This window comes from Ambystoma mexicanum, chromosome 11 (assembly GCF_040938575.1).
Source record: "Ambystoma mexicanum isolate Mex_15411 chromosome 11, UKY_AmexF1_1, whole genome shotgun sequence".
In the NCBI taxonomy this organism is placed as follows: domain Eukaryota; kingdom Metazoa; phylum Chordata; class Amphibia; order Caudata; family Ambystomatidae; genus Ambystoma; species Ambystoma mexicanum.
Window position 1 is genome coordinate 188,814,903 of NC_090934.1, and position 26,026 is coordinate 188,840,928.

Genomic DNA, 26,026 nt, shown 5'->3' on the forward strand with positions numbered 1-26,026 from the left:
AGGGGCCGCTGGGCTTTTACCCGAGGGCATGATGCCTGCTTCCGGGGGTGCTGGGCCTGGCCTGGTGCTCCGGGGGTAGGCATCATGACATCTATGCAAGGCCGGAGATCAGAGGAGTCTCTCTTGGGTATAAAAAACAGCGATGCACCGTCAGGAGACCGAGAAGGTCTAATAAGACCATTATCCAGATTGGCAACCAGGTATGTCTTAAGTGCCTTCTTCTCTGTAAGTGATAGGGAGAACATCCTACAAAAAGGCACCAGAGCCTCTGGGATGAGATCGATGGCACAGTCCTCTGGTCTGTCGGGAGGCAATTCCAGAGGTATTCGTTCAACAAATACTTGACTAAAGGCACTCAATGCAGTTGGAATATGATGTATACTCAAGGCCTGTTCAAGTTTAGGGGAAAGAGTCTGTAACAGGCTGTTTTGAGCCTTGATAAGACACTGCTCTTTACAGTAGGCGGAGTCGAATTCCAGGTAGTTCTGAGTCCAATCTATTCGAGGATTGTGCTTTCTCAGCCACATTATCCCGAGGATCATGGGAAAATGTTCTGCTCTGATAATGTCGAATGTCATAGATTTGTTATGTTGCATAATGGTGACTTGTAGTTCTTCTGTTGTTTGTGTTATAGGACCTGAACTAATGGGAGTCCCGTCTACCCCTTCCACCTTTTGTCCTTCGGTGCTTTATAAGCAACAAAGACCCACCTTATCGGCCCAGATAGTGTCTACAAAGGAGCCTGCCACTCCACAATCCAGAAGTGCAAGGGTTTCAACCATATGACTTCCCAAGAGGACTTGTACAGCCACCACCATAAGTCTGGCATCCTCACTTCGTGTTGATGAAGCAACTGATAAAGTAACAAAGGGACTAGAAGTGGCACCTCTGGAACCCATCCATCCTAGGACCGAGGTCTTGCGTTTACCGGATGCTTGGTGGGTATCTCTGTACAATCTCGTATCATATGGTTGTCTGAACCGCAATAAGCACATAACCCCAACTCTCTTCGACGTCTTCTCTCTTCTGGAGTGATTGGGTACCTGGTTGCACTGATCTGCATGGGTTTGTCTCGGCTTGGAGGATGAGGAGACGTTTGAGGAGGGGAATCAGTAACAAAGTATTTCTATGGCGTCTTCTTTCCCAACGGCGCTCTTGAAGTCTGTGTTCTATCTGGAGGGCAGAGGCCAACAGATCAGAAAAAGTGGATGGTCTGGGTGACCTGGCGAGTTCATCTTTTATTTCCTCCTTCAGGCCTCAGCGGAATATGGTGTATTGGGCCTGTTCAGGCCAACCGTCTTCCGATGCCAACCTCTTGAATGTGGTTATATATGACAACAAGTCAGTAGATCCCTGGCAGACGTCTAACAAACCCTCACATGCGGGAAATGATATCTCGGGCCATTCAAACACCTGTTTAAGATGTGCAATAAATCCATCATAATCCTGTAGAAGTGGGCTGGAGCTAGTGACCAGAGGTGTTGCCCAGGATAAAGCGTTTCCGATAAGGTTTGAAATTACAAAGCCAACTTGTGCATGATCTGATGTGTAGGTCTTGGCTCGGAACGTGAAATGAATTAAGCAAGCCTCCAGAAACTCCTTAAGTTTCCTGGGAGTTCCATCAGACTTCCCAGAGTGTAGCACCATGGGAGGTATTTCAGTGGTCTGTCTCTCTCTAGTAGCAACCAACTGTCTCAAGACCGTGTTTTCGGTCTTCAAATTTTGTGCTTCCACTGATACAGCTGCCAATAGCTCCTGGACCTGTTCAGCAGTGGCCATGGCAATTACTGGGTGTTGCAATCTGTCAAATCCAAGTCTTACTTCCCCTAACTCTCTGAGTTCTCGCTCCTCCTTGTCCTCCTCACCTGTATCAGAAGAATCTGTGAGATATGCTGCCTTCAACGATCTTGTACTGTAGTTGAAGTCTTTGGGCTTTTTTGGTTGCAGCTTCCTGCCCCGAAAAGGAGCCACTGTTACAGTATGATATTGACTATACCCTTGTGACCCCCTTCTGGAACAGCCGGACGGGGAAAAAGCCAGGCGTCACAAAAAACCACAGTTGAAAGGTGAGATCAGGTTTTCTTACAAGTCTGGGATATTGATCTTGCTCCTTGCTGAAGTAGCAGTAAGAATAATAAAGAAGCGGATATACTCCGTGCCGAGGAGACAGTAATGGTATAATAATGCAGATCCGGCTTAGAGTGTGGCTGCAGGAGTTGAATATGGACGGAATCCAAAAGAAAAGGAAGGAAGCGTGAGTGAAGTCGGAAACAGAAAAGGTAAGAAAAACAATAGTAAGAGAGGAAATGTGAGCAGCGAGAAAGATGACCAGGGAAGCTGCAATGTCAGTAGGCAATGCGAGGAGCGAGAGAGGAAGCAACACAGGGAAGAACGGAAAGAAGGAATGGAAAGGTGGCCCAAGGGGAAGGGCAATGAAGGGCCAAGGAAAGAGGTGCAAGGGACAGCAGAATTCACTTGAGTGAAAGAAAGTCGCAAAACTAGCCTTGGAGGCGCAGTACTGAAACACTGCAGTTGCAATGCGTAGGATAACCGGAAGGAATTGGTTAAATACTTCCGGCAGAGTCGTAGTCAGAAAAGGCTAGACCGCGTATGGAAGGCATGAGAACAACGTGATGGAATGTTTTAATGTAGGCGTCTCGCCGCCCTCCATCTATGCCATAGCCTCCATGCGCCGGGGTGTATGACAGGAACACCCATGGAGATCTGCTCACTAATCTCAATTCAAGCATTCCGTCTGTCCTCATCCTCCTTGACCTTTCCTCTGCTTTTGACACAGTCAATCACGCCATCCTGATCAATCGACTCTGTGAGAACCTGGGCATCACAGATCCGCCCCTGGAGTGGTTGACTACCTTCCTCCGGGACCAACCCTCCCAGGTCCATCTTGGGTCCTTTATCTCCACCACTTCTCTCTCTACATGTGGTGTTCCTCAGGGCTCTAACCTCTCACCCTGGCTCTTCAAGGTCTACTTGGCACCTTTGGCCCACCTGATCTCTACCTTCTACTCTAACTTTCAGTGTTAGGCCGATGACACTCCACTAACTTTCAGGGTCCCCTCAGCCTCCTCTCCCCTCTCACTCATTCCTGATTGCCTATACGTGATTTAGGATTGGTGCGGCTCCAACGATCTCTGCCTTAATGCCACTAACACTGAGATTGTCCACATTGGGACCCCTGATCCCGCTTTCCCTCTCTTACTCTGGCCACCCTCCTTGGGCCCACTACCTTCGCCTTCCTGTGAGGCAAAAAACCTTGGTGTCATCTTCGACTGCACTCTCTCCTTCTCTCCTCACATAACGGACCGGTCCAAGAAAGCCAAATACCAGCTACACCTCCTCAGAGGCATTCTTCCCTTTTTCACTTTCCCGCAGAAATTCACTGTCTCCAGAACCCTGGTTCTCTCTAAGTTGGACTACTGCAACAGCCTCTTTCTCTGTCATGATCACGGGCAAGATACCCACTTTAGTTCCCCAGATGAATTGGTCATTAGCTTGGCGCACTTGGGCTACACATAAGATGGGTTCTGTAGTGCATGAGTAACCTACTTCCTCGTCACCTAATATGGCCGCTCTGCTGGTTGCCCCTGGTTTAGCAGTGTTTGTCTATGCCTTTCATCACCTCTGCCTTTTTAAACCCTGCGCTCAGGAAGGTCCGCGCTTCGCGTTGTTACTGCTGCTGCAGAACAACGCTTACCGCAGTTCCTGTGACAGTCAACTCTTCAGCCTCAGTAGTTTACAGTTTTTTGGTCCATTCATTATATTTTCTCTCAGTATTAGTTACCCCTGTTTTCTCCTTGCCACTTCCTTCCCTGCCGCTTCAGTTAGCCTCACTGTCTGCCTCCTGTTAGCTGTCCATATCCTGAGGCGTTTTCGTGTCAGACGCTAGCTTTCACTTCAGCTTCCCATTCAGGTGTCTGCTACGCTCTTTGTGGCAAGATTTTCACTGAATTTCTACAAAACCGCAAGTAACGATTTTCTGTTTGCCTTATTTATTCGTTCCTGCTACTTCCGACGCTCACTCAGGTGAACATGCTTCAAGTTTCATTCGCAGTTATATTATTGAAATATTAAGAGTTCCGAGTTTGGAACACAGTTATAGGCTGTTGCCATTGCGAATGCCTTTGTTACAATAATCATTCAGTGTGTGCTACACTTTTGCACTAACAACCGCGGTGTGCATGGATGCTTCCCATAATATATTTGAGTATGTCACGCTGTTTCCAAGATGCCATAGTCATCCAGTAGTTTCAGGAAAACCACCACAGCGAGCACTCTTCTTAGCTTTCTCTGTCCCTACATGTTGTGTATCCAACACATCACCTCAGTGTAGAGTCTAACTATTTACCTCATCACGCACAGGCTAATATATATATACATTTAGCAGGCTATTAGTATTTTTTCCTTCCATTTTTTCCTCAGACTTCCCAGTACCTCCTTCTATTGGCTCCAGTTATTTATCTTATACTACAAGACTCATCATTCCTCATGATTTGCGCCCCTGCACCAGAGCAGGTTGGAGAGCTCAACAAAATCAAGCAAGAGTGAGCAGTAGTGCATCTCTCTACAGGGAAATCATTTATTGGATTATCTCTCCAGCCCTGAACTCTCTCCACTGGCTCCTGGAGGCTGCAAGGATCAGGATCAAGACCCTATGCATTGTCCACAAGGCTTTCTCGGGCCAGGGCCCACACTATAACTCTCTCTTCCAAAACATTGTCCTTCCATAGCCCTTTGCTCAGCCCCTTCAAACTCTCTGAGGTTCAGATACTTCTCCAGGCAGAGAGTGGGCTGGATCTCTCTCCTCTGCAGGTGTCTCCCACTCAAATGGCCTCCCTGCCCCTCTCAAACTTGTGCCGGATCACCTGAAGTTATCACATCTGCTTTCTCGCTCTCTCTCTCTCCCGTGCTGACCTACCTGTCTGCTGCACTGACTGGTTGCCTGGCTACCCTCAGAGTCTCATTGGGTAGCAGGCTCCTCCATGACCAGTAGCCCATGCACTGCCTCCGGGCCTACTGTGCACTTGTGGTGCTGTAACTGTAACCTTTCAGTCCACAGCCTCCGTACCCAGAGCTACGCTACCTGGCTGCACTTATTCAGAGCAATGCGCCCTAATTGTACTTACCCCTCCCCTCTTGCTGGCACTTCCCCCTCCCCCTGCACTTTGGGTTATCGGAACTTGCATGATCAAATTGACACAAGATAATTTGTTTTATCCTACCTCTGTCCTCCCTCCCTTGTCTTGTTGCGCCTAGAAACACTTGTGTACAGGCACGTTGTAAATGCCATATCATATAATTATATCTCCCCTCTTCACGCAAAATGGCCACCCATGCCTTGCTGCGGCATGACAGCTCCCTGCCCATTGTTCCCGTCTCCTGTATTTGTTAAAACTGCTCCTTCTACTGTCATTTTAGAACATTTGTTTCTGTACTTTTTCAGAGAGAGACTCTGACGTGAAATGTGATATTATTATCCCAATGATCTTTGGTTTCCAAACGCCACAGTTCCTTAATGTCCTGTATATATGCAGCAGAGTCCTCATTAAATCCCATCTTTCGAATCAATATGGTGCTCATGTCAGAGTGGTCTGGAAATAGCATCCTCAATGCTTTCAATACATTTGCTCTGCAATTATTGAATGGTGACCCGTCATATAGTGGTGTTTTGTTCTGATTCCACACGTCCTCTGCCTGCTCACCTAATATGGATGCAAATAGGCTATTCACGTCACCTATAGCTAATGCAATTCCAGCTGTTTCTTGCTCCAGCTGGTAGATCCATTTGCCTGCCCCTGCAGTGAGTGACCACAATGTATCCATTAAATTATTTATGTCTGTCTGGTGCCATCGCGTATAATGTGGCAGCCCTAATCCCTTATGGAGCAGCGATAATTGTGATATCCCTTTCTTGCACTGCTCTTCCTTCCCAATGTCAGAGTTATGTGGCTCCGCTGGCACACTGGCAAGTCTCAGAATAGATATGGTGATCTATGGTCTTCCTTTATTGGTACTGTTGTGAGGGGTGGATATATGCTCAATTTTGGCCCAAGCAAATCTACTTTCTCCCCTACCGCTGGTCCTATGCTTGAGCCACCTCTTCTTTCCTGTCTTCATCATCATTGTCTTCCCGATTTGTCTTTCTGTCACTTTCTCCACTCACGTCATCCTAAATTATAGGATCAAAACTCACTCTCTTAAAATACTCCCTTGTATATGTTCCACTCTTTATTTCTGGCAACACATCCCTACACCTATTGTTTGGTGGTGTTAGTCTGATTTCCCTCTCTCAAAATCTCTGCCATTATATTTCTTCTCACACTTTTTCTCCCCACCTTTCTCCTCTGATCAATTTCTTCCTTTTCTCTTGTCATTTTATTATTTTTTCCTTTTAATCGCCTTACATACTCATCAATTTCTCTTCCTGTAATTACGTTTGCAATAATATCACTGATCTCCCTTTGCCTTCTTTGCCTTTCCTGTTTCTCTCTGTGTGCTTTCTCTGCTTCTTCTCTTCGATCATTTTCTTTCTCCCTCCTTGTATTTTGCTCTATGGCCTAATATGTCTCATCTAAACTTAAACTTCTCCTGTGCTACTTCCTTCCTTTCTTCATACTCCACTACCTTCACCTAATTGTTTTCTGTGCCCTTTCCATCCAGTTTGAGTAAAATATTTCCTCCTACCCACTTCTCTTGTTCAATCTTTTTCTCTCCATTACCCGTCGCAATGCTTCTCATCCTTGATTTCTCCCCACCACCTGTCTGCATGCCCCTTACTCTATGGAGCTTCTCCTCAGCTTCTCTTAGTTGTTTTTCTAAGCTGTAAAGCACTCCATTCTTCTCCTCGTCCATTAGCTGCATCTCTAAGCCATATCGTGCTGTGCTCTCCATAGGCACTAATGGCGCTAGTCTTTTGACCACCTTTAGCCTCCTCATGCTTTCATCACTGTCATCATCAGAGGATTCATATCTGGGAATGCTATATCCGCGTGCTGCCACTTGTAATGGGTATATTCCTGGGACAATCGGGGTCAGGGAACTCTCCTCATATGGAGGCAGCACTGTGGGCTGTGTGCAAATGCTTGCCTCGGCTGGTATAGGTGGGGCTTTAGGGTGTATGCAAGCGCTTTCCACAGAGGGAGGAGGCGGCAGCGCTGTGGCCTGCTCACCCCCTTTCTTATGCACATTAACCACCCATTCTTTCTTAGGGCTCTCTGTCTCTTCCTAAAAGCCCTTCCAAAGCTCTAGCATGCATAGTCTGTTCTTGAGCTTCTTGCCCTTGTGTATAGCATGTAAGTAAATGCACATATGCTGGAGTACATCCTTAGATTGTGTGCCCTCTTGCAGCCATGGCATTAACATCTTACCCGAGGTCTTTTCCCCACTCGGTATGATATTTGGTAATCTTCGCGCTGTATCTAGGGAACGCCTCGCATAGGTGGATTGTTGGGGTATCTGACCGTGTTTAAGCAACGCACAGCTTAGCTCTAAACAAATTACCAGTATGAACAATATACAGTTTACCAAAAATCTAAATAAACTTCTTTTCACAATCTATTCACACTCTTACCTTGCTTACACCCGCTCCCTGTTTCAAATCCCCATCACAATTCAATCAACCTCTGTCATTTTCTGAGGCCATGCCCCAATGTTCCAATACTGCTTCTATGTTATGTCAACAATAACTGCTCATAATCTAAACCATAATTACCCCATTAACCTCCTACAAACAATACTCTCTGCTATGCTCACGATACATAAAGAAAAACACCTCTACCGGACCTCACAACACAACAAGCAAAAAGAGTATTTCCTCACATAAAGTACGACTGCGCCACACAATTCTATATGGTTTGATGTGTTTTTAACCCTAACACAGAAGTGTAAGATTCAAATAACAATAAGGTGCCCTTCTGGATAAAATTTAAAAAAGGCAGTCCGAATGCTCATTGAACTCAACTATTTATTTTTTTGTAACACTGTCCTGATATCTCCAAACTGACAATATGTGCCTCATCATGAGTTATGCAGTAACGCCGGCGCTAATAGCGCTGGCGCTATCTGCCCTACCGCCAAACCCACCAGTGCTATTAGCGCCGGATCACGGGTTTGGTGGATTTGGAAATCCCCATTCCCCATTGAGCCCATTCGGGAATGCCCCATTCCCCATTGGGCTCAATGGGGAAATTTCGCGCTCATACCGCTGGTGGATTTCCCTCGACGGTATGAGCATGAATTTTCGGTGGATTTCCCCCCAGCTCAGAGCTGGGGAGAAATCCACCGAAGCCCTGATTTGGCAGACCCTTAAATCCGGCGGTAACAGCGCTACCGCCGGATTTAAGGGCTACTGCCAAACTCGTGATGAGGCCCTATGTCTTTTTCGCTTTCTTGTGTTTCTTCAAACTCCTACCCTCCCCACCCGACCTCCCTCCCTGATGTCTGTCATTCATTTTTATTTTCCATATTTGTACACATTTTTTGTTATATATGGTCCACGAATGTTCCAATGAAATGCACACTGTGAATTGATGAATTGATATATATATATATATATATATATATATATATATATTTCTGTTTTTTTGTTTTATGTTAAAGCTGACAAAATTGGCCCTGATTTCAAAAAGGCACTTGTTGTGCAGAAACATGTGTTATCCAAAAGGGCACCTTATTGTTATTTGAATCTTACACGTGTGTGTGTTAGGATTAAAAACACATCAAACCATATAGAATTGTGGGTCTGCTGATATTTCAAATATCAATGAGAAGTACTGTACTTGACCCCCAAAAAGCTTCACAAGATGTTTCCATTGTTATTGCAGGAGGGCTGGAGGGAATGTGGCAATGATGGGAACACGTTCTGTATATGGTAACATTGTTTTAACATTAAATTATCCTGGTAGGGGATCCTTTCTCGAAGCAAATCACACATAGAACATTGATAGACGACCCACTTGTAGTCCTAGTACCATACCAACATCGATCTGGTGGCAGCATGGATAACAATTATGGAGAAGTTATACAGCCACAGGCACCAATGACATCTATGTGGTGGGAGAAGGTATGGGGAAAATGACAGCCCTAAACAGAGAACAATTTCAAAGGTTTTCAGAAATATGGCAACCTTTTCAGACTTCTATGGAAAGCAAAGGGTAAGCTAAAAGTGTGTTCTTATCTACTGAGGTCAACTTCTCTTGGACACTTATCTTTAGCTCATGTAGTGGTGATGGATAGATCGTCCCAGAATTGTATTCATTTAAACATTTCCCTGAACCTCTAGTCAATTTGGTTCTCCTGTTCTTGCAATGTACCTTTTGTTGGCAAGTGACTAGAGAGACTGCTATATGGTGTGGTTGTTGCGATGGATAACTATATAGCTTGCTAGGTGGATTAGACTGGAGTTTTAAAATTGGGCTTGATTTACTTATCTTTCTTCATGTTTTGGGGTGAGTTGGGGTTGCACACTTAAACTGTATTACATCTAATACAACTTATAATTATTGCTGCTCTGGTAATATGCCAAATGCAAAGAACACCTTTTTTAAAAAAATCGATTTCAAAATGTAAATTTGTCTGATTTTCTACCACTGGTTACCAGATAACACCCCAAAAATGAGACAGGAAATTATTGAATTCCATTTGCCTGTATGGCAATGTCTCTGAATAGAAGAACATATAAAAGTTGAATGATATACAACAAGCAGTTAAACAAAACAAACAGCAACACTACTTTCCAAATTCCTTCTTTGTTTCTGTTTGTGAAGTGGTCTGCGTTTCTCCTCCTTAAATCTAGACGATCTTTGATCTCGTTCAAGTCCCATCGCAGTCATTCACTGATGCAAATAATGGTTAGAGAAGGTCTGCTAAAAAATCAGCCGGTCCAGTCTGTGCAGAACACTTCAGACTTTAGTGATCCTAAAAACTTGTACACATAGAAGTTCCCGATACAGGCTTTGACGGGGATGTACCCAAAAGAAGTGCAGGCACCAGACAACAAATTTATCTGGATGGGCACATTCAATATCCCGGCTCCCAAAGCTGGGTGACCCGCTGCCAGCGTGAAGGGCTCGGCAGAGCCACACTTTAAGCCCCCTATACAACCTTCTTTCATTTTCACTCCAGCACCACCAGTGTAGCGGAACCATCCATAGAGAGCATTGTCGCTTTGGAACCTGCCGTCGGAGCTGATGTTGGACATTCGTCCTGTCCCATTTAATTCTTGGTAATTTGAGCAAGGGTCCGCGCACTGCATCTCACCATTAACACTGAGACAGTCCACATCCCCATTGCAAGGGGTGATATTGCATGGTATGGAGCGGTCTTCCACACAGACGTGATTGCCCCCCACATTTGAACAGGTTGAAGGAGGGGTGCACTTGTTCAGTGAGGGCTCTAAGCATTCATCCACATCAACGCAACGCTCATTTCCCTTCTGGTTATGCCAGGTGTATCCTGGGGGACAGCACCCTATGTCTAGGCAGTCAGAAGTCTTGGTGCACTGGAATCCATTTCCAGTGAAGCCTGCCTTGCACCCGCACCTCACATAGTTCCACTTTGGCTGACAGATGGCATCTGAGTCACAATCACTGCAGGCTCTTGCATCTGTAGAAAAGAACACAGAAATGTTACATTGGAATCTGAAAATACTCATATGCTACCCTCCCCATGTAAGATTTCCCCTTCTGATTCCCTCATTCATTTCTATTAGTTTCATAATAGACCACCCCAACACATACAATGAAGATAGCACAGCATTTGCAAAATCTGCTACAAGGCCTTGTGCAAAAACAGAGATAATTGTGTAGGTGTTTGATAACCTGAAGAGTTTAACATGCAACCATGACATGATGCAACCGTCTGCATGCAGAGAAAGGAGTGACCGTTTGTGAGAGTTTGCCCCCCCATAAGAAATTCCATCGAAAGTGAGGAGTCAACCACTCAGACGTATGCACAGATGTGTCACCTGAGGATCAGATCTAAAGTGCTCCTAAGGGTTATAGGTCAAAGGATCGAATCAAAAGGATCGAAATGCAATAGGGTCGAATCAAAAGGACTGAAAACAAAAAGGTCGATTTTTTTTGTTGATTTTTTTTGGGGGGGCCCGCCACCGAACCCCTGTTTTTGGTGTAAAAACACTTTTTTGTTCCTATACGGAAACCCAAAAAAAACATACATTTAAAAAAAGGCATTTTTTTTCAGTCCTATTGACTCGACCCTATTGTATTCGATCCTTTTGTTTTAGATCCTTTGACTGGACACCGCTCCCAAGTACCACAGATTAGTCCACAGTTGTATTAGCCACTCAAAATCTTGGGTGGTAGGGGAGAGGGGGACTGGGACTCACTCCTGGTGAAGCATTTCCACAAGGGATCATAATCTCAGTTCTGGATGGGGAGATTAAATACAATAACACAATTAGGTATCTTAGAGTACATGTTTCTGTGACTGCTGGGGCATGCTGTGCTAGGTTTGTCTTGTGCTCAGGGTGGGTTTAAATGAGTAGTGCCTCTTGGCAGGTAGACACATATCAATTCGATTTTTACTACGACTCCAGTGATCCCTCACCATTGACTGTACTGGCTAGGGCTGATGGGCGGGTCGTCCAAAACCTCTGCAGGGCCAATGGTTGCAGAGCCATGTACTGGCCTAACCAACAGAAAGCAAGGGAAGATAGTAGTACCCAAGATCCTTTGTAACAATGTATAATGCATCCAAAAAGAGGAGGTTGAGGAGTGAGCAGGGTGACCACATCTGGCCAGTGGTGACCCAGCACGGCCTGGAACCTGGGGGAAGTCTTTGTCTATAGACAGATTTCAAAACCTAGGATGGAGGAGTCTGAGGACCTTCACATAGATGAGCACCTAGTTGGTCCTAAAAAACACAGATCATATGGCATGGTGTAGCAAAGTGGAGTGGGCAAGGCAAAAGGCCCAAGGAGCAGAGAAACAGAGTATTATAGTGATCCACAGAGACCAAACACAATTTAGCAAAGCAGATAGATGTAAAGTTGGGACTCGCCTGACCATTGACCAGGTGTTTTGGGTGTTGCTGGTGAGAAGTCCTAACAGTTATGTTTTCACAACAAAGCATATCCTATGACGAAGAACTCTACAGAAAAGCATTTCATGTACCATTGTTGAGTGCCAATTTGGGACTCTAAATGTGTGTCTCCTCTGTACTATTATGTCTAGATGATCGCTGGAATGCTGCTGAGATCCACCACCCAAAAAGCCAACATACAAAGCAAGCTTATGTTAAGTGATAGAGGCATGACGTTCCTCTGCCAACAGGATGGATCACGCCAGCAACACCCAGCTGAAAAATCAGGGTGCGCCAATGTGTAATAAGCTTTCCAGATTTAATATATAACTGATAAAATACAACTAAGACCAAATGTTTGCTTTTTGGTGGATACAGGAAAAAAACACAATGTTCATGCCTACTTGTATTTTGTTTTGCTCTCCATTTTCTCTAGTCATTGCCGGAAGAGGACTGGAGAAGTGGCTACAATGAAAGGGGCCTGCAGGAGCATGCCATGATAGACGATGTGTGCCAAACACATCTAGTGTTAAGATTGTGAGGCTCACGGAACAGCTTATCTTTAGGAAAGGGTGCCTCTAATGGTTTTCTTTAGCCTTTTAGTTCTCCAGTCCCCGTACTATCCCTCTGGTAAGAATGAACTTGCTCCTTTCCCATCCAAACCCTCCATCAGTGGTGCGATCTACTCAATCCTCTCAAATGCAGATCTCATGCTTTGTACGCTTTTCTTTTAACTTCTAACAACCAAAAGATGGCTTCACCATAGGTATGAGCAATGTCTGGCTTCTAAAAGCTGTTTTTACAGCCGTTTTAGAGAAAGGGCAGAAAATAAATCAAAAGACCAGTCTTTTCTAAAACCTACAGTGAAGCAGATGTGTAGACTTCCCAAAGTCAATGAAGATATAGAGAATCTATTGGCCCATGAGAAGTTATAATAACAGTAATGGTTTGTTGTGCAGAAAATATTTGTTTCAAATACAGTGGCATGTGACTTCACTGCGTCATGCATGCAGCAATAGAAGCAACCTTTTGTGCACACTACAAAAAACAGTTGTCTTTGAATCAGAGTTCTTTTTGAAAGTACTGGAAAATACAATAACATTAAAATAATAAAATGCACTGAAAGCAAGAAACCCTTTATTGGTTTAATTAAATGAAACAAAAAGACGTATTGAATGGGGTTTTGGAAACTCAATCACGATCCCAACAGAGAAAGAACTCAGGTTGCCAACCCAAAAGGCAGACTCTATTGGTTCACCAACCAATGCTGTCCTCATGATGCAGGAACTATTGGTGCTGATGGAGGCCTGATTAATTAGAATGGTCAAAAGACGAAGGGTATAATGCTGCCTTTGAAACTTTATTTCTTATAAGATTGATTTGTTTAAAGAGAATGGGCCTCATTACAAGTACTGTGGTGCAGGTCAAAGGTACGGTAAAACAGTGGCAATTCCATTACCACCACATCACTGCACCACTGTATAGTGGGTTTAGTGGTGAAGTGGAGGAATTGAAGTGGATCAGGCACTTTGCTGCCAAAAGTCAGCGCATGTACTACACTGTAATTCTGCCAGCGGTAAATCTACCAAAATCCCCCAACATGAGAAATTTACAGCACTCAGAATCCCATAGTAAATCCACGGTCTGAGTGACAGTGATGGTAACAGATTTTGGTGGTAATTCTGTGGCTTTACCATCGACTAACCCCCAAACACCGAAGGAGGCCTAACAAACTGCATAGTGGCGGTAACAAGAATATTGTTAATGAGGTCTTCTGCCAAGCTGCTGCCTATACTTTTTTCCCTTTCAGATCTGGGTTTGGTTGTAAAGCAAAGTAGGGACACTTGGTCAGTGCTAGCGTCACTCTGGCTGGGCCTTCAGGATAGTGTAGGAATCTATGTCACGTGTTTCTTAGCACATATGGAAATCCATCATAACACACCCTCCTTCGATCAAATAAATTCTCCTCTTCACCAATGCCACTCTATTCAAATTTCACACCTGGCCACCAAGACACTCCTAAATGGGTTGCATATTTTCCATATCCACTTCCCATGTACACAGGGCCCAGCACATCCATGCTCAATTCATCCCATACCTTCTTTGGGATATCTACCTTAATTAACGGTTGTGCGCGGGCAATCTCCCCCTTCCCCGCCATTCGACACACTCATTCAATGTTCTTTCTATCTCCCAATCCAGACCGGCCAGCAATATTCTCCCCTCAGAACTGGCTTGCCGGTGTAAAAAAAAAAGTACATAAATGTAACATTTTTAAAATATCAAATAGGTATTAAAACAATGTGTACTAAAGCGATATGTGATTTTAATGCTGGGAGAACACGGACATGCTTATTTAACAAAACTTGAACAACTTTCACAAAATAATCAAGCTAGCTTTTTCATTGAGCCTAATATCTACATGCAGTTAGGATCTATAGTCTCAGATTGCCATCTACTGGGCCTTTCAATAATTTAAATCCAGGTTTTATTTCGATGTCATTTTCCTAACCCAAAATGTATTCTACCTACACTTGCTTCACAAACACCTTTTAACAGGGGGATACCTCCTAAACCCTCTTGCTTCTCCTACCCCGAAGACTCTATTTCTCCCTCCCCGTTATACTATTTTTAGCTAAATTCTAATTAAAAGTGTTTTCCAAATAAGACTTATACCTGTAATACGACATGTATACCTGCAATTCGACATTCACACCTCAAACCAACATTTATTACCCTCTTTATTCACCAAAATAGTTTTTTCGTCGACAATATCACTGGGTACCTACTAAAGCAGACAAGAATATTTTAGATACCAACCACACTTTAAAAAGGGTGCTTCCTTCATATGCCATGGATGGGGTTATGATATGATAGGGTTATTATAATTATAATTGTTCTTTTATAATGCGCTTAATAGCGCGGACACCAGTTTCTAAGCACGAAACCGGGATTCAAACTTGTGTTGCTATGAGTTGTTTTGCTTTCAAGACAAACGCCTTGCCCCTGAGCTATCCTCCTGGTCCGATAGGGTTTAAACCCAATGGAATCAACGTAGGCTGAGGCACTGCCATATATATGGCACTTCAGGATTGTATGGCCAGTTACTTCCATATTATGACACTTATAGCTAAATGTCAGGTATTGTCATTATATGATAAGTAGAGCCTCTACTTGCTGCGGTATTACAGTATCGAAAAATCAAATGAATGCAAGTCACCAACAATATACAGGAGCATTAATGCTTTGATCATAGCATATTTGTTATTTATATAGTGCTCACACAAAAAAAGCATTATACATCGCACATATTTAAATACAATTATCATTCTAACTGAAGTCTGTACTCATTTATCAACCTCAGAAGAATGAAAGCTGAGTTGGCCTTGCTGGGATTCAAACCAGCAACCTGTAGAACACAAATAGATTTCAGCAGCGAACGCTCAACCCGTTGAACTATCTTACTGCTTTGCTATTAAAAATGCAATACTATAATAAGAAAACATGTCAGAACAGGCTGCACAATGCGGGCTAGACACATAATTATATTAATCATGTTTCCTGTAGCCAAGATGATGCACAGTAAAATATTCCATGCCACAGCAAGACCTATATAGATGGGATGCACCACAATGCAAGTTTAACCATGCAATAACACCTATCATGCTTACTTTATCATAGTCACCCAGAAAATATACCACAGTAAGGAAAGGCTAGACTGGCTGCACCCAAATGCCAGTCTAGCCAGGTAATTACACTTATCATGATGTCTTTATCCGAGATGCCCAGTACACAATATCAAGCCACAGTAAGAAATTGCTAGACTAGCTGCACCAAAATGCTAGTCTAGCCATGTAAAAACACTTATGATGATTACACTTCATTATATATGCCAAAGAAATATGCAATTATACAGCAGGAAAATGCTATACTGGCTGCACCAAATGCCAGTCTAGGAAAGTAGTAATCCTTATCATGCTTACTTTATGGATTAGTGCACACCTCTCCTGTCCCACCCTTCACACATGTCCAATCTCCCTCCCACTCTCCTCTCCAACCCCCAAAATCAACTCCTCTGCCAAGTATAGAGTTAAATGTGTAACCCTATCTGATATTCAAAAAGAATTAGGAGTCCACCAACGGAACATGGATATCATTGAACACAAAAATAGATCTAAATTCCTACCACCAATAACAGGAGACAATGCCATTGAAATTTTCTATAGGTCAATTACAAAGGAAATTCATAAACATATAGATGGTCAACATAGAGGTGACAATAGTAGGAATAACAACCTTACCAAATTGGAACGCCTAGCCCTCAAGGATCTGTCTGAAGACAGCTATATTGTTAATAAAGAGGCATATAAAGGAGGTAATATTGTAATTCTGAACACATCAGACTATATTAGTATGGCTCAAGAACTTCTTTTTACACCAGGTTGCTACCAAAAACTAACCAGTGACCCGACTGCCCAGACTGTTAAAGAACTAGAAATATTGATACATTACTGGTATAACCTAGGATTACTGACTGATGATGAACAAGCCTTTCTCATGAACCCCAGTCCTTTGATGCCAACTTTATACTTTCTGCCAAAGGTGCATAAACCTTTCACACACTTACCAACGGTCAGACCGATCATGACCAGCCAAGGAGGGGCCACTGAAAGCCTAGCGGAATATATAGATTCAAGTATCAAATACATAGTATCAGAGATACTAGCTTACCTCAAGGACACGACTCACATTTTACAAATCTTAAGTGATTCTATATGGCAATCACATTACTTTCTTGTCACTCTAAATGTAACTGCTCTTTATACATCCATTCAGCGGTGGGGAGTCATAATGTCGAAAAAAAAATGTCGACAGACAAAAATGTCGACAAAATAATGTCGAAAAAAAAAATGTCGACTTTCGTTTTTTTTAATTATATATTTATTTTAGGGGTTCGGGAGTAAAAAAAAAGGGAAAAATAAAAAAAAAAAAAAAAAGGGGGGCTGGGGGGGAACCCCCCCATTTCGAAAAAAAAATGCATTGAAAAAAAAAGTCGACATTTTTTTTTCGACATTTTTTTTTCGACTTTTTGACTGTCGACATTTTTGTTGTCGACATTATGACTATAAACCCCATTCAGCATACATTGGCTCTAGAACCAATTGACTATTCCTTCAGGACCTTTTCGGCATCACACGCCATACATGTACAAATGCTCAAGAGCTTTCTTGAATTCACCCTCCAACATAATCAGTTTATCTTTGATGGTAACTATTACTCACAAACCTAAGGTATTGCTATGGGGGCTAAGTATGCCCCCGCCTTAGCAAATCTTTTTATGGCTTACTTTGAAGATCTTCATATCTTTCATAACAATCCATTTAGCCAATACATTATAACTTGGAAAAAATATATTGATGACGTTTTTTCGCAATTTGGTCTGGGAATCTAGTTCAGTTTAACTCCTTCATGCAGTTTCTGAACCAAAACAAATTTGGAATTAGCTTCACAGGGCACATAAAATATGAAGATATAAATGCTGGTTAATTCCAGGGCATGATACTTTAAGTTGTTGATTTCATTTCTTTATGTTGGTCACAACCTAATATCAAGAGTAAGCGCAGACAGTGAGGACACTTTGTATAGTTTCCTCTGCCCAGTATAACCTCAACATCCCTCTTCCTCATCCCAGTACTTATGTATGAGGCAAGGTGCTTCATAGACAAGTACTGGGATGAGGAAGAGTGGGTCTGTGAGTAATAATAAAGAGTACTGGTAAGTACTCCAGGTATTTAACGCAAGCACACACTTGCACACACCACTTGCTCATTTACACATGCACCCGTTCACCATTCACTCACACAAGCACACTCAGCCACCCAAACACCAGGCACTCATTCACATGCATTAAATGATATATGCACACATGTACATTACATAATACACACCTACACACACGCTCACACACATTCACTTTTACATTTAAAAAAAATAATTTCCTTACCTTCCAGAATCTATTGCTCCTCCTCTAGAGGCATGAGTCTGGCTCCCATGCTCCAGCACGCACGCAAAGAACCAATTCTGATTATTACTGTCATGCGCAGCAAAACACAGAAGCCAGAGCCATCCATGTCCTCTAGGGCTTGGATTTCAAAATGAAATTATTTCTTTTTGAAGTCATTCTGACTGACTTCAAAAAGAAATTATTTCTGTTACAGAAAACCATAACAGAAATAATGTCTTTTTGAAGTTAGAATGACTTCAAAAAGAAATTATTTTGATTTGAAATCAGAGCCTCCCCACACGGGTCGCAGAGGCAGTGCCATGAGTCACATGGAGGTTGCCAGGGGTTGCAGTTGTGACCCCCAAATGATGCCCCTGATTGGAGTGAAATTCTCATAGGAGGGAATTGTGGCGGAAAGCCAGGGATTCGAAAATTTGAATGAACTAACCGCGGCTGCATTATAATGCTGTGCTGCTAATGCATAATGCCATTTTTAACAAGTGACTTATTGCCATTGTGAGGTGAGCCCTATGTTCCATTGTGCATGTCTTAAAACTTTGACAGATTGATTGTCCAGTGTATACCAGTGCTCACCTCCACATGTGTGTTTTAGGCTGCCGCTTTTCTAGGCAAGGCGGATTTAGTACACAGAAGCTATCATATAGTTAGCAACTTGCCTACTTGAACCATGTGAGAAATGTAGTCGTAGCTTACCTTGTATGAAGTAATGTATCATTAGAAATCATTCCTGGTTGTATTGTGCATATGTGGGAACGCAGCCTCTGCCTTGCACTTGTAGGCTGAGACACTGTCTTTCCACTTGACGCTTTGTTTCTGTAAGAGAACTTGTCATATCTACTCCTCCCTTTCCATTGAAAGGTATGTGTCATGGTCATGAAATCAGGGGCACAGGCATGCAGGGGTCGCATGCACAGGAGACCTGGGTGGACACTGTCCTGGCGCCTTTGGCGCCAGGCTCATGAACAAAAGTAAACAAGAACATCCATTTAACACCAAAAAGCTTTTTTATTATGGACACAGCACTTCAGATGCATTAATCTTGAACATTCCATCCATTAAGCACTTCAGATGCATTAACCTTGGACATTCCATCCATTAAACACTTTGGATGTATTAACCTTGAACATTCCATCCATTAATCACTTCAGATGCATTACCCTTGAACATTCCATCGATTAAGCACTTCAGATGCATTATCGCTGAACATTCCATCCATTAAGCAGCACCAAGTGTTTTCTTGGGTGTGGCTGCTAATGGATTCACAGCTATATAAGCTGCCCCGATCCTCAAGACAGGCGCTTTGCGTTATTCTGCACTTACCAGCAGCATAACGCTCACCGTCACCTGAGGTCAGACCTGCTTACCTTTGAAGACCCTGCCTCCTGGACATCCTGCTTCCTGCCAGCATACTTACCAATTGGGGGAAGCTGTTCTTACCTGTACATCTCTTCGGCGAACCGAGCATTCATCTTTGCACTTTCCGGAATGCAAAAAATTTAACTTTGGCACCACAGCACGACATGCTCCAGCGTCGACGGCAGCGCCTGCAAGGAAAAACAGAAGACAAGGTTAGACATCGAAAAACACAGTCAGTTTAAGGTCGCGCTTCACCATACTTCGCACTTTTCCTTAAACCATCACTTACCTGCTGTTGAATGTTGCGGTAGCTTCAACCTACTTTCCAGCTGCATCTCGAGTCTCTTAGCTGCATTGAGGCCGCATTTCCATCTAAGGGAAGTAAACAGAAGAGAGACATTATTGTGGGCATAAGGAGCAACATATAAAGACATTAAACAGAACAAACAGAATCACAAGAGCTCAAGAGACACTTACCAATCATAAGGAGAAGCATAGTTGCAGCTGGACTTGACTAATCCTTATCAGGGATCAGTGGAGGAACTAGATCCCATTCAACGCGCCCCTGCCAGAAGTAGCAGGACGGAGAGCTTACCTTCCATAATTCACAGGTGAGCTTAATGGGCCGGCGTATGCTCACAGAAACCGTACTTTGAGGAGAAGGGTTTGAGAGGTACAACAATCACAGATTGGTGCACTCACACACTCTTATCTCCACGCAGGAGCAGTATCACCATGTACCACCGCTCACAGCTTTTCTACTGAGGGAGAGGCCTGAAGGGGGTGATTCCAGTTCAGGGAGGGCTGCAACCGGCCCCAACGCCTCCACAGAGACCAGGTGAGCGTAACAGTATGTGTGCTCTGTTGATTAATAGCCCACACCTGGAGGAGTTCGAGATTGTTAAGCAAGGTTTTGTACTGCCTTTGGTTTGTTACTGTCCTGTGGCTTTGCTATTGTTAATAAAACTGTTTACCATTCCATTGGAATAGTCTATGGGTATTCTTCCACAACAATACCTTCTGCATTACTATGGCCCACACCTGGCATGACCTTTTTGGCAGCCTGGTGAATTTCCAGACTCAGTGTCCATCATCTTTGCTCCACTGTAGTAGACAGCACCGTAAGATAGATTATCTGTGAACCTTCAAAATCTTATGCATTCAGACCCCAAGAATGGATACTTTAAGGATTTGATTACAAAGGTGATGCTAGTACCTGCTCTGCTAACGGCTCCAGTTCTGTCACCAGCTACATCAGGCCAATATAACACAACGCAAAATGGATGCATGTTTACAAACCCTCCTTATGGCCTAAGCCAACACATTGCTAGTATTATGTGACCATGTATCATCGTCATCAGAACAACCAGAGTTGTCACTGTCATATACATTGATAGCCATAAACTGTTTGATAGCAACATCTTGCATGATCAAGGCATTAGTCATGCATTAGTCATTATCACAGAAAGATGTGGACCAGTGCAGAACCTAGAACAGGCAAGCATTGTATGCAGCAGAACCAGAACAAAATTGCCCCAATGATAATAATGAGTGCATACAATATTTTCCAACCCCAAGTTCTCAGCATGTTCCAAGCCCATGTTTCAATGTCCCAATCCCTTTCACAGCTCAGTATATGTAACCTTTTAATTGCTTGAAACACAATAAGGTAGGAGTCAGGTAAGTACACGCAACATGCAGACCCCAACCATTTTACATACACCACCACGTTCGGCTAACATGACGTCTAAAACCATCCTATTCTGAAGAGCTACTAACCTAGTCAATCTGTTTTTAATGTCATGTTGTACAACATGTCAGTTAGTTCATTGATAGTGTGTTCTAACACTCTAGCCAATCTCTTAATATCTTGTGAGTTTATGATTTGGCCCCAAAAAGGTACCATGTCTTTTGCGACATCTCCCAATACCTGGAGGGGGGTATCATCATCTAATCCCCTCCTAGGGCGATGCTTCATTATGTCTGCTGTGGATGTGACATAAACTCCTGGCAATAATATCCCCAGATAACAAGTGCCTTTCCAATCTTTAGGCAACCATGCATAAGCTTCCTTACCACAGACAAAATAAATGGATGCCCCAATGTGTAGGGGCCTATTCTCATTTACCAAGACTGCAGTGTTCACACATTTATCACATGTGCCCATATACCAGGAACCTTCTTTCTGCAGACAGAATGGAACTGTGTTAGGTTCATGATTAATGGTATAGGATGGAGGAATTGCTTCCCTGTTTCCTACTGGCGACATTCTAAATTAGATCATGGATTGGTAGGGTCTAGCATTCTTATCAGAGATTTTAGTGGAGGCAGTATTGGTAATACATTTATACGCAAAGACAAAACACCCTAGAGGTAACAGAACTAGTCGGTCGAATTCATTGATGTTAGTTCCAGCAAAGTTACTAGTGGCACAATCGTTCCATTTCCCAAATAAATAGAGCTCTAAACGAGGCATAGAAAGAAGTTGATAGTGGGAGTGGATAGATGTACCATCTTAGACCCTTCTTGCCATTTTGTGGTAGGTGAGAACATACCCATCAGTTAGTTTTGTTAAAAAAAGCATGAGTGGCATTCATTATCTGTATGAGTGTATTATTATGATATCCTTCTATGTGTTTGAGATCAAGTGGTCGAAGAGTGTGTGAGTGTACATAGAGAGTAGACAAAGTGATGCTGACAGTAGGCAGTATTATACTAAGCGGATGTGAACTCTCCAAGTACCATAATACAGGTATCAATGTGATTACAACACATACTACAATTGCAATTATTAACATCTCCCTCGTGGACCATAGCCCTCTAGATATGGCTTTCCACTGGCAATGCTTTCCATGTCCTCGTTTCTATGTGCCCCAAATATAGCCATAGTTTTCTTTGTCAGTTGGGAAGCCTCACTGAAACAGGCTTTATAAGTTCATCCGTAGGTGGCACCTGACTACGTGGTCGATCTTACTTGTAGTCTTCTTCTTACCCTTCCACCGTCTGGAACTCTTTGAACTGTCTTTAGGGGGACTGGAGGGAAAGTTGTTGGTTTCCTGTGGGTGCAGTATACATACTACACTTTCCTAGTCTACAAAAATGTAATTCCCTAACTATTTCTGTGGTCGAAGACTGTACCCCGTTACTCCAGGTACAGAGTGGTCTCTGAACAAGGGATCGGAATCTGAAGAAAGTGATGAATTACCAAGTTGTTTAGGTTCAAAATTATGTTCAGGATCAGAATGGGTGGCCTCATTCAAAGGCATACACTTGGTTTCGGGATCATCAACCCCTCCTCTGTAAAAGCAAGAGGAGATATCGAGCCTGAGTACCACAAAAGGAAATACACCAAACACTGGCTTTTAAAGATTCACAGATCTTTAATACTGCGCAGTTTACTAAGAACAAATCAGATAGCTATCTGGCCCTCAGTACATCACAGCGAATACCAGCCCTTCAGTGTGAAAAGTGAGAGGTACTGGACATCTGGACATTCGTTCATTTATACAATTTCAGTAATAATTTCCAGCCCCTCTGAAAGTTAATAATCAGTGGTCTAGAGTTTGTGCCGAGTTCACTTATGGCTTATACAACAATATGCACACGGATTATCTTTGGTTTACATTCAAACAAGTTACAATGGAAACAGTGTATTCCAGGATTTAGCAGTAAGCCTTAGCACATATCCCTTCACAATGCAGTTCAGCCAGGGTCCACGTTCGATATTTGCATTACATTGTTTTCGATGTATGTTCGTGGGTCAGGCTTATTGGTGCAGACAATCCTAAGACCACAAGTCAGGCTAGGACAAGGTCTCTTTACCCAGTCTAAACATTCGGCCCACGAACAGTCTAAACATTAACTAGGTGCAACGGTCGGGAAGGCTCGGTTACAAGTTGGAAACACAGTCCACCATTTCAGAACACAGAATTACATTTAAACAGAAATCAAAATGACGGATGATCCTAAAATGTCAGCAAAGTCGATCCAAAATCGGAACTTTTGAAACACGGTTTTCTTCGCAAGAGCGACTGGGCTTAGGATAATATATATTAGAAAGGAGGCACAATATGATTTCCCGTTTAACACCTTAACCCACGTCTCATAAGGTAAAGGCAAGGGCACTCATTTCAGGCACGTCGCATGGATCGAGTGCTTCTTGCCCTCAACTCAGAAAGCCATCTGAGTAGCCAGCAGCATCTGATAAGGTCCTTTCCAATAAGCTGCAAGACAGGACTTCCTCTCGAAGTCCTTAATTAGCACAAAGTCCTCAGGTCGAATGCGATGACCAGGTCCTTCGTATTTCTCAGGCAAAGCTGCGCGAACTGTTGGTGAATCAAACGCAGGTTTTGAGTCAATTGGTCACAATAATCAGTTAATAACGGATACTCTATCTCTGACAGTTTTATAGGCTAAGGTGCATTCCATATATGAGCAGCTTTCCCCATAACAATCTCGTACGGAGAAAGTCCCGTTCTTGTCTGAGCCGTTGTTCTCATAGACTGTAATGCTAACGGTAAGGCATCAGGCCATTTCAGTTTACTATGTGCACACACCTTTGCTAGTTTGTTCTTAAGGATTCCATTATGACGTTGCACCAAACCGGCCCTTTGAGGATGCCTTGCGGAATGAAATTGTTTATCAATTTGTAGCATCTTGCATACCTGTAGTATGATAGCCGCTATAAAGTGTGGTCCATTATCAGACCAAATTACTCTTGGTAACCCAAATCTAGGGAAATACTCTTTCAACATTACTTTTGCAGTGGATATAGCAGTGTTATCTCTCAAAAGGAAAGCTTCAACCAATTTACTGAAGGTGCATATCACTACTAACATATATTTGTAGTTTTGGCATCGATCCATCTCGATGAAGTCAAAATGAATCGCTTCAAATGGCAGAGACGGAGGTCCAGAACTACCTTTTAGGTGCTGGTGTTCCCTTACCAAATGGTGTGCAATAGACAAATCGTACAGTTCTGAACTAATCGTTCTGCAATTTTGGGAATGTTGTCATTGTACCATGCTGGGTCTAAGTGTTTACATATACACTTTACACTGACGAGGGCTGGCCAATGTGCCATAGTAACTACAGCTGTTACATATGCGTTGGGCAGCATACACCTCTTTTTCTCATGGTCCACCCAACAACCCTCATTATCCAACCCTGTAGGTCCAGAATCCCAAAACTCAATCTCTTCCTTCATGGCTTCAGCCTGAATCTCCTTTACATTGCTAATGTCCTCCTCCATCATTCCAGTTTCCGCAACCCACATAGCAGAATCTAACACATATTTTTTTTTTTTGTATTTTATTGTATATGGTTTACAAGAAACCTTTACAAAAAAATTGTCTTTAAAAAGTAGAAAAACATTCATTACATTTAAATTTCAACTATACAAACAAGCGTTAAAACATAGATCCAATTTCCAGTTAAGATTTCCAGAGAATAAGGGACAAATTTAAATTTAAATTTAAAGAGTTCAGTGCAAAAATACACTGCAGCATTAAAATTATACCGACAATAAAATTTAAAATTTACAAAATTCTAAGATAGAAAATAAACCTGCAGAGAATAAAGAGAAATTTCATAGAGTCAGGCATAGTCATAGCAAGCATAATCATAACAGCGGGGCGTATAAATCTAAAGCTTTGATAAATCCAGCCACAGCAAGTCCATCCTTAATGTTTGAAATAGTAAGATACTGGGACCAGATCAAATGGGCCTCCCCCATTTGCCCCATTACATTAAAACGTCCTAGATATTTGTCCCTTAAAGCTGTCAAAGCAGTACAGTCTAAAAAGAGATGCCGAGCGGTTTCAATCACCCCCAAAGTTTTACAGAAACGGCAACTAGGATCTAAATCAGAGAACTCCTTCCTTTTATGTAGAACTTCCCGAGTAGGGAGGAGATTCCATCTGAGTTTAATGAGAAGGGAGCGATAATATCTGTTGGGGAATTGGTTCAAAATAAAAGACAACAGGCCTCTTTTCTTATGATCAAATTGTAAATCTCTCAGAGAGGGGTACGAATGTAATTTTTCAATAGTATTACTCCAGTCGTGAGAAAAGAGACACTCCTTGACCTTATTCGGATTCGTTAGTAGGGTGTCCCTATCGGAGGAAATATCCAACAGGGTCCTGTCACAGAGATCACTAAAAGCGTTGAGATATAGATTCTTGACTAAATGTCCCTGAGAAGAAATCATGTGGCCCACATCAGCATAAAGAGTGTCAGGTTTAGGAGAAAGCAAAGCTGAGAAAAGTGAGAGAATCCTCCAGAGAATCCTGGCTCGAAATGATACTAACCCTAAGTCATACCTAATAGCCGCTATTGGAATGGAATTTGGCAGTTTTAGAATTTTCCTCCAATAGATACCCTCAAGAGAGTCCCAGAAAATTAAAAGTGCCAAGTAGTGGAATTCCATTCCATACAAAAGTTTAGGAGTAACCTTACCCTTAAAAAAATCTACTACAGGCTTAAGGGAGAACATACCATATTTATTATCTAGTTTGAGGGATTGGGAGATGAGAGGGAGCAATTTGTGTCTGAGGAATCGTCTAAGTTCGATCGCCGAGGGTCTAGCCA

General features: G+C 42.8%; 1 protein-coding gene across 1 annotated transcript; it reads right to left on the reverse strand.

Moving 5' to 3' along the window:
* Nucleotides 1-8,797: 8,797 nt before the first annotated feature.
* On the reverse strand, nt 8,798-24,689 carry LOC138504952 (uromodulin-like). Its single transcript, XM_069625336.1, has 3 exons — nt 24,604-24,689; nt 19,728-19,810; nt 8,798-10,620 (listed from the first exon to the last, which is right to left on the reverse strand). Exons 1-3 carry the CDS (start codon nt 24,687-24,689, stop codon nt 9,890-9,892), a joined length of 900 nt encoding a protein of 299 aa, XP_069481437.1. The 3' UTR covers nt 8,798-9,889.
* Between the last annotated feature and the right edge of the window lie 1,337 nt (nt 24,690-26,026).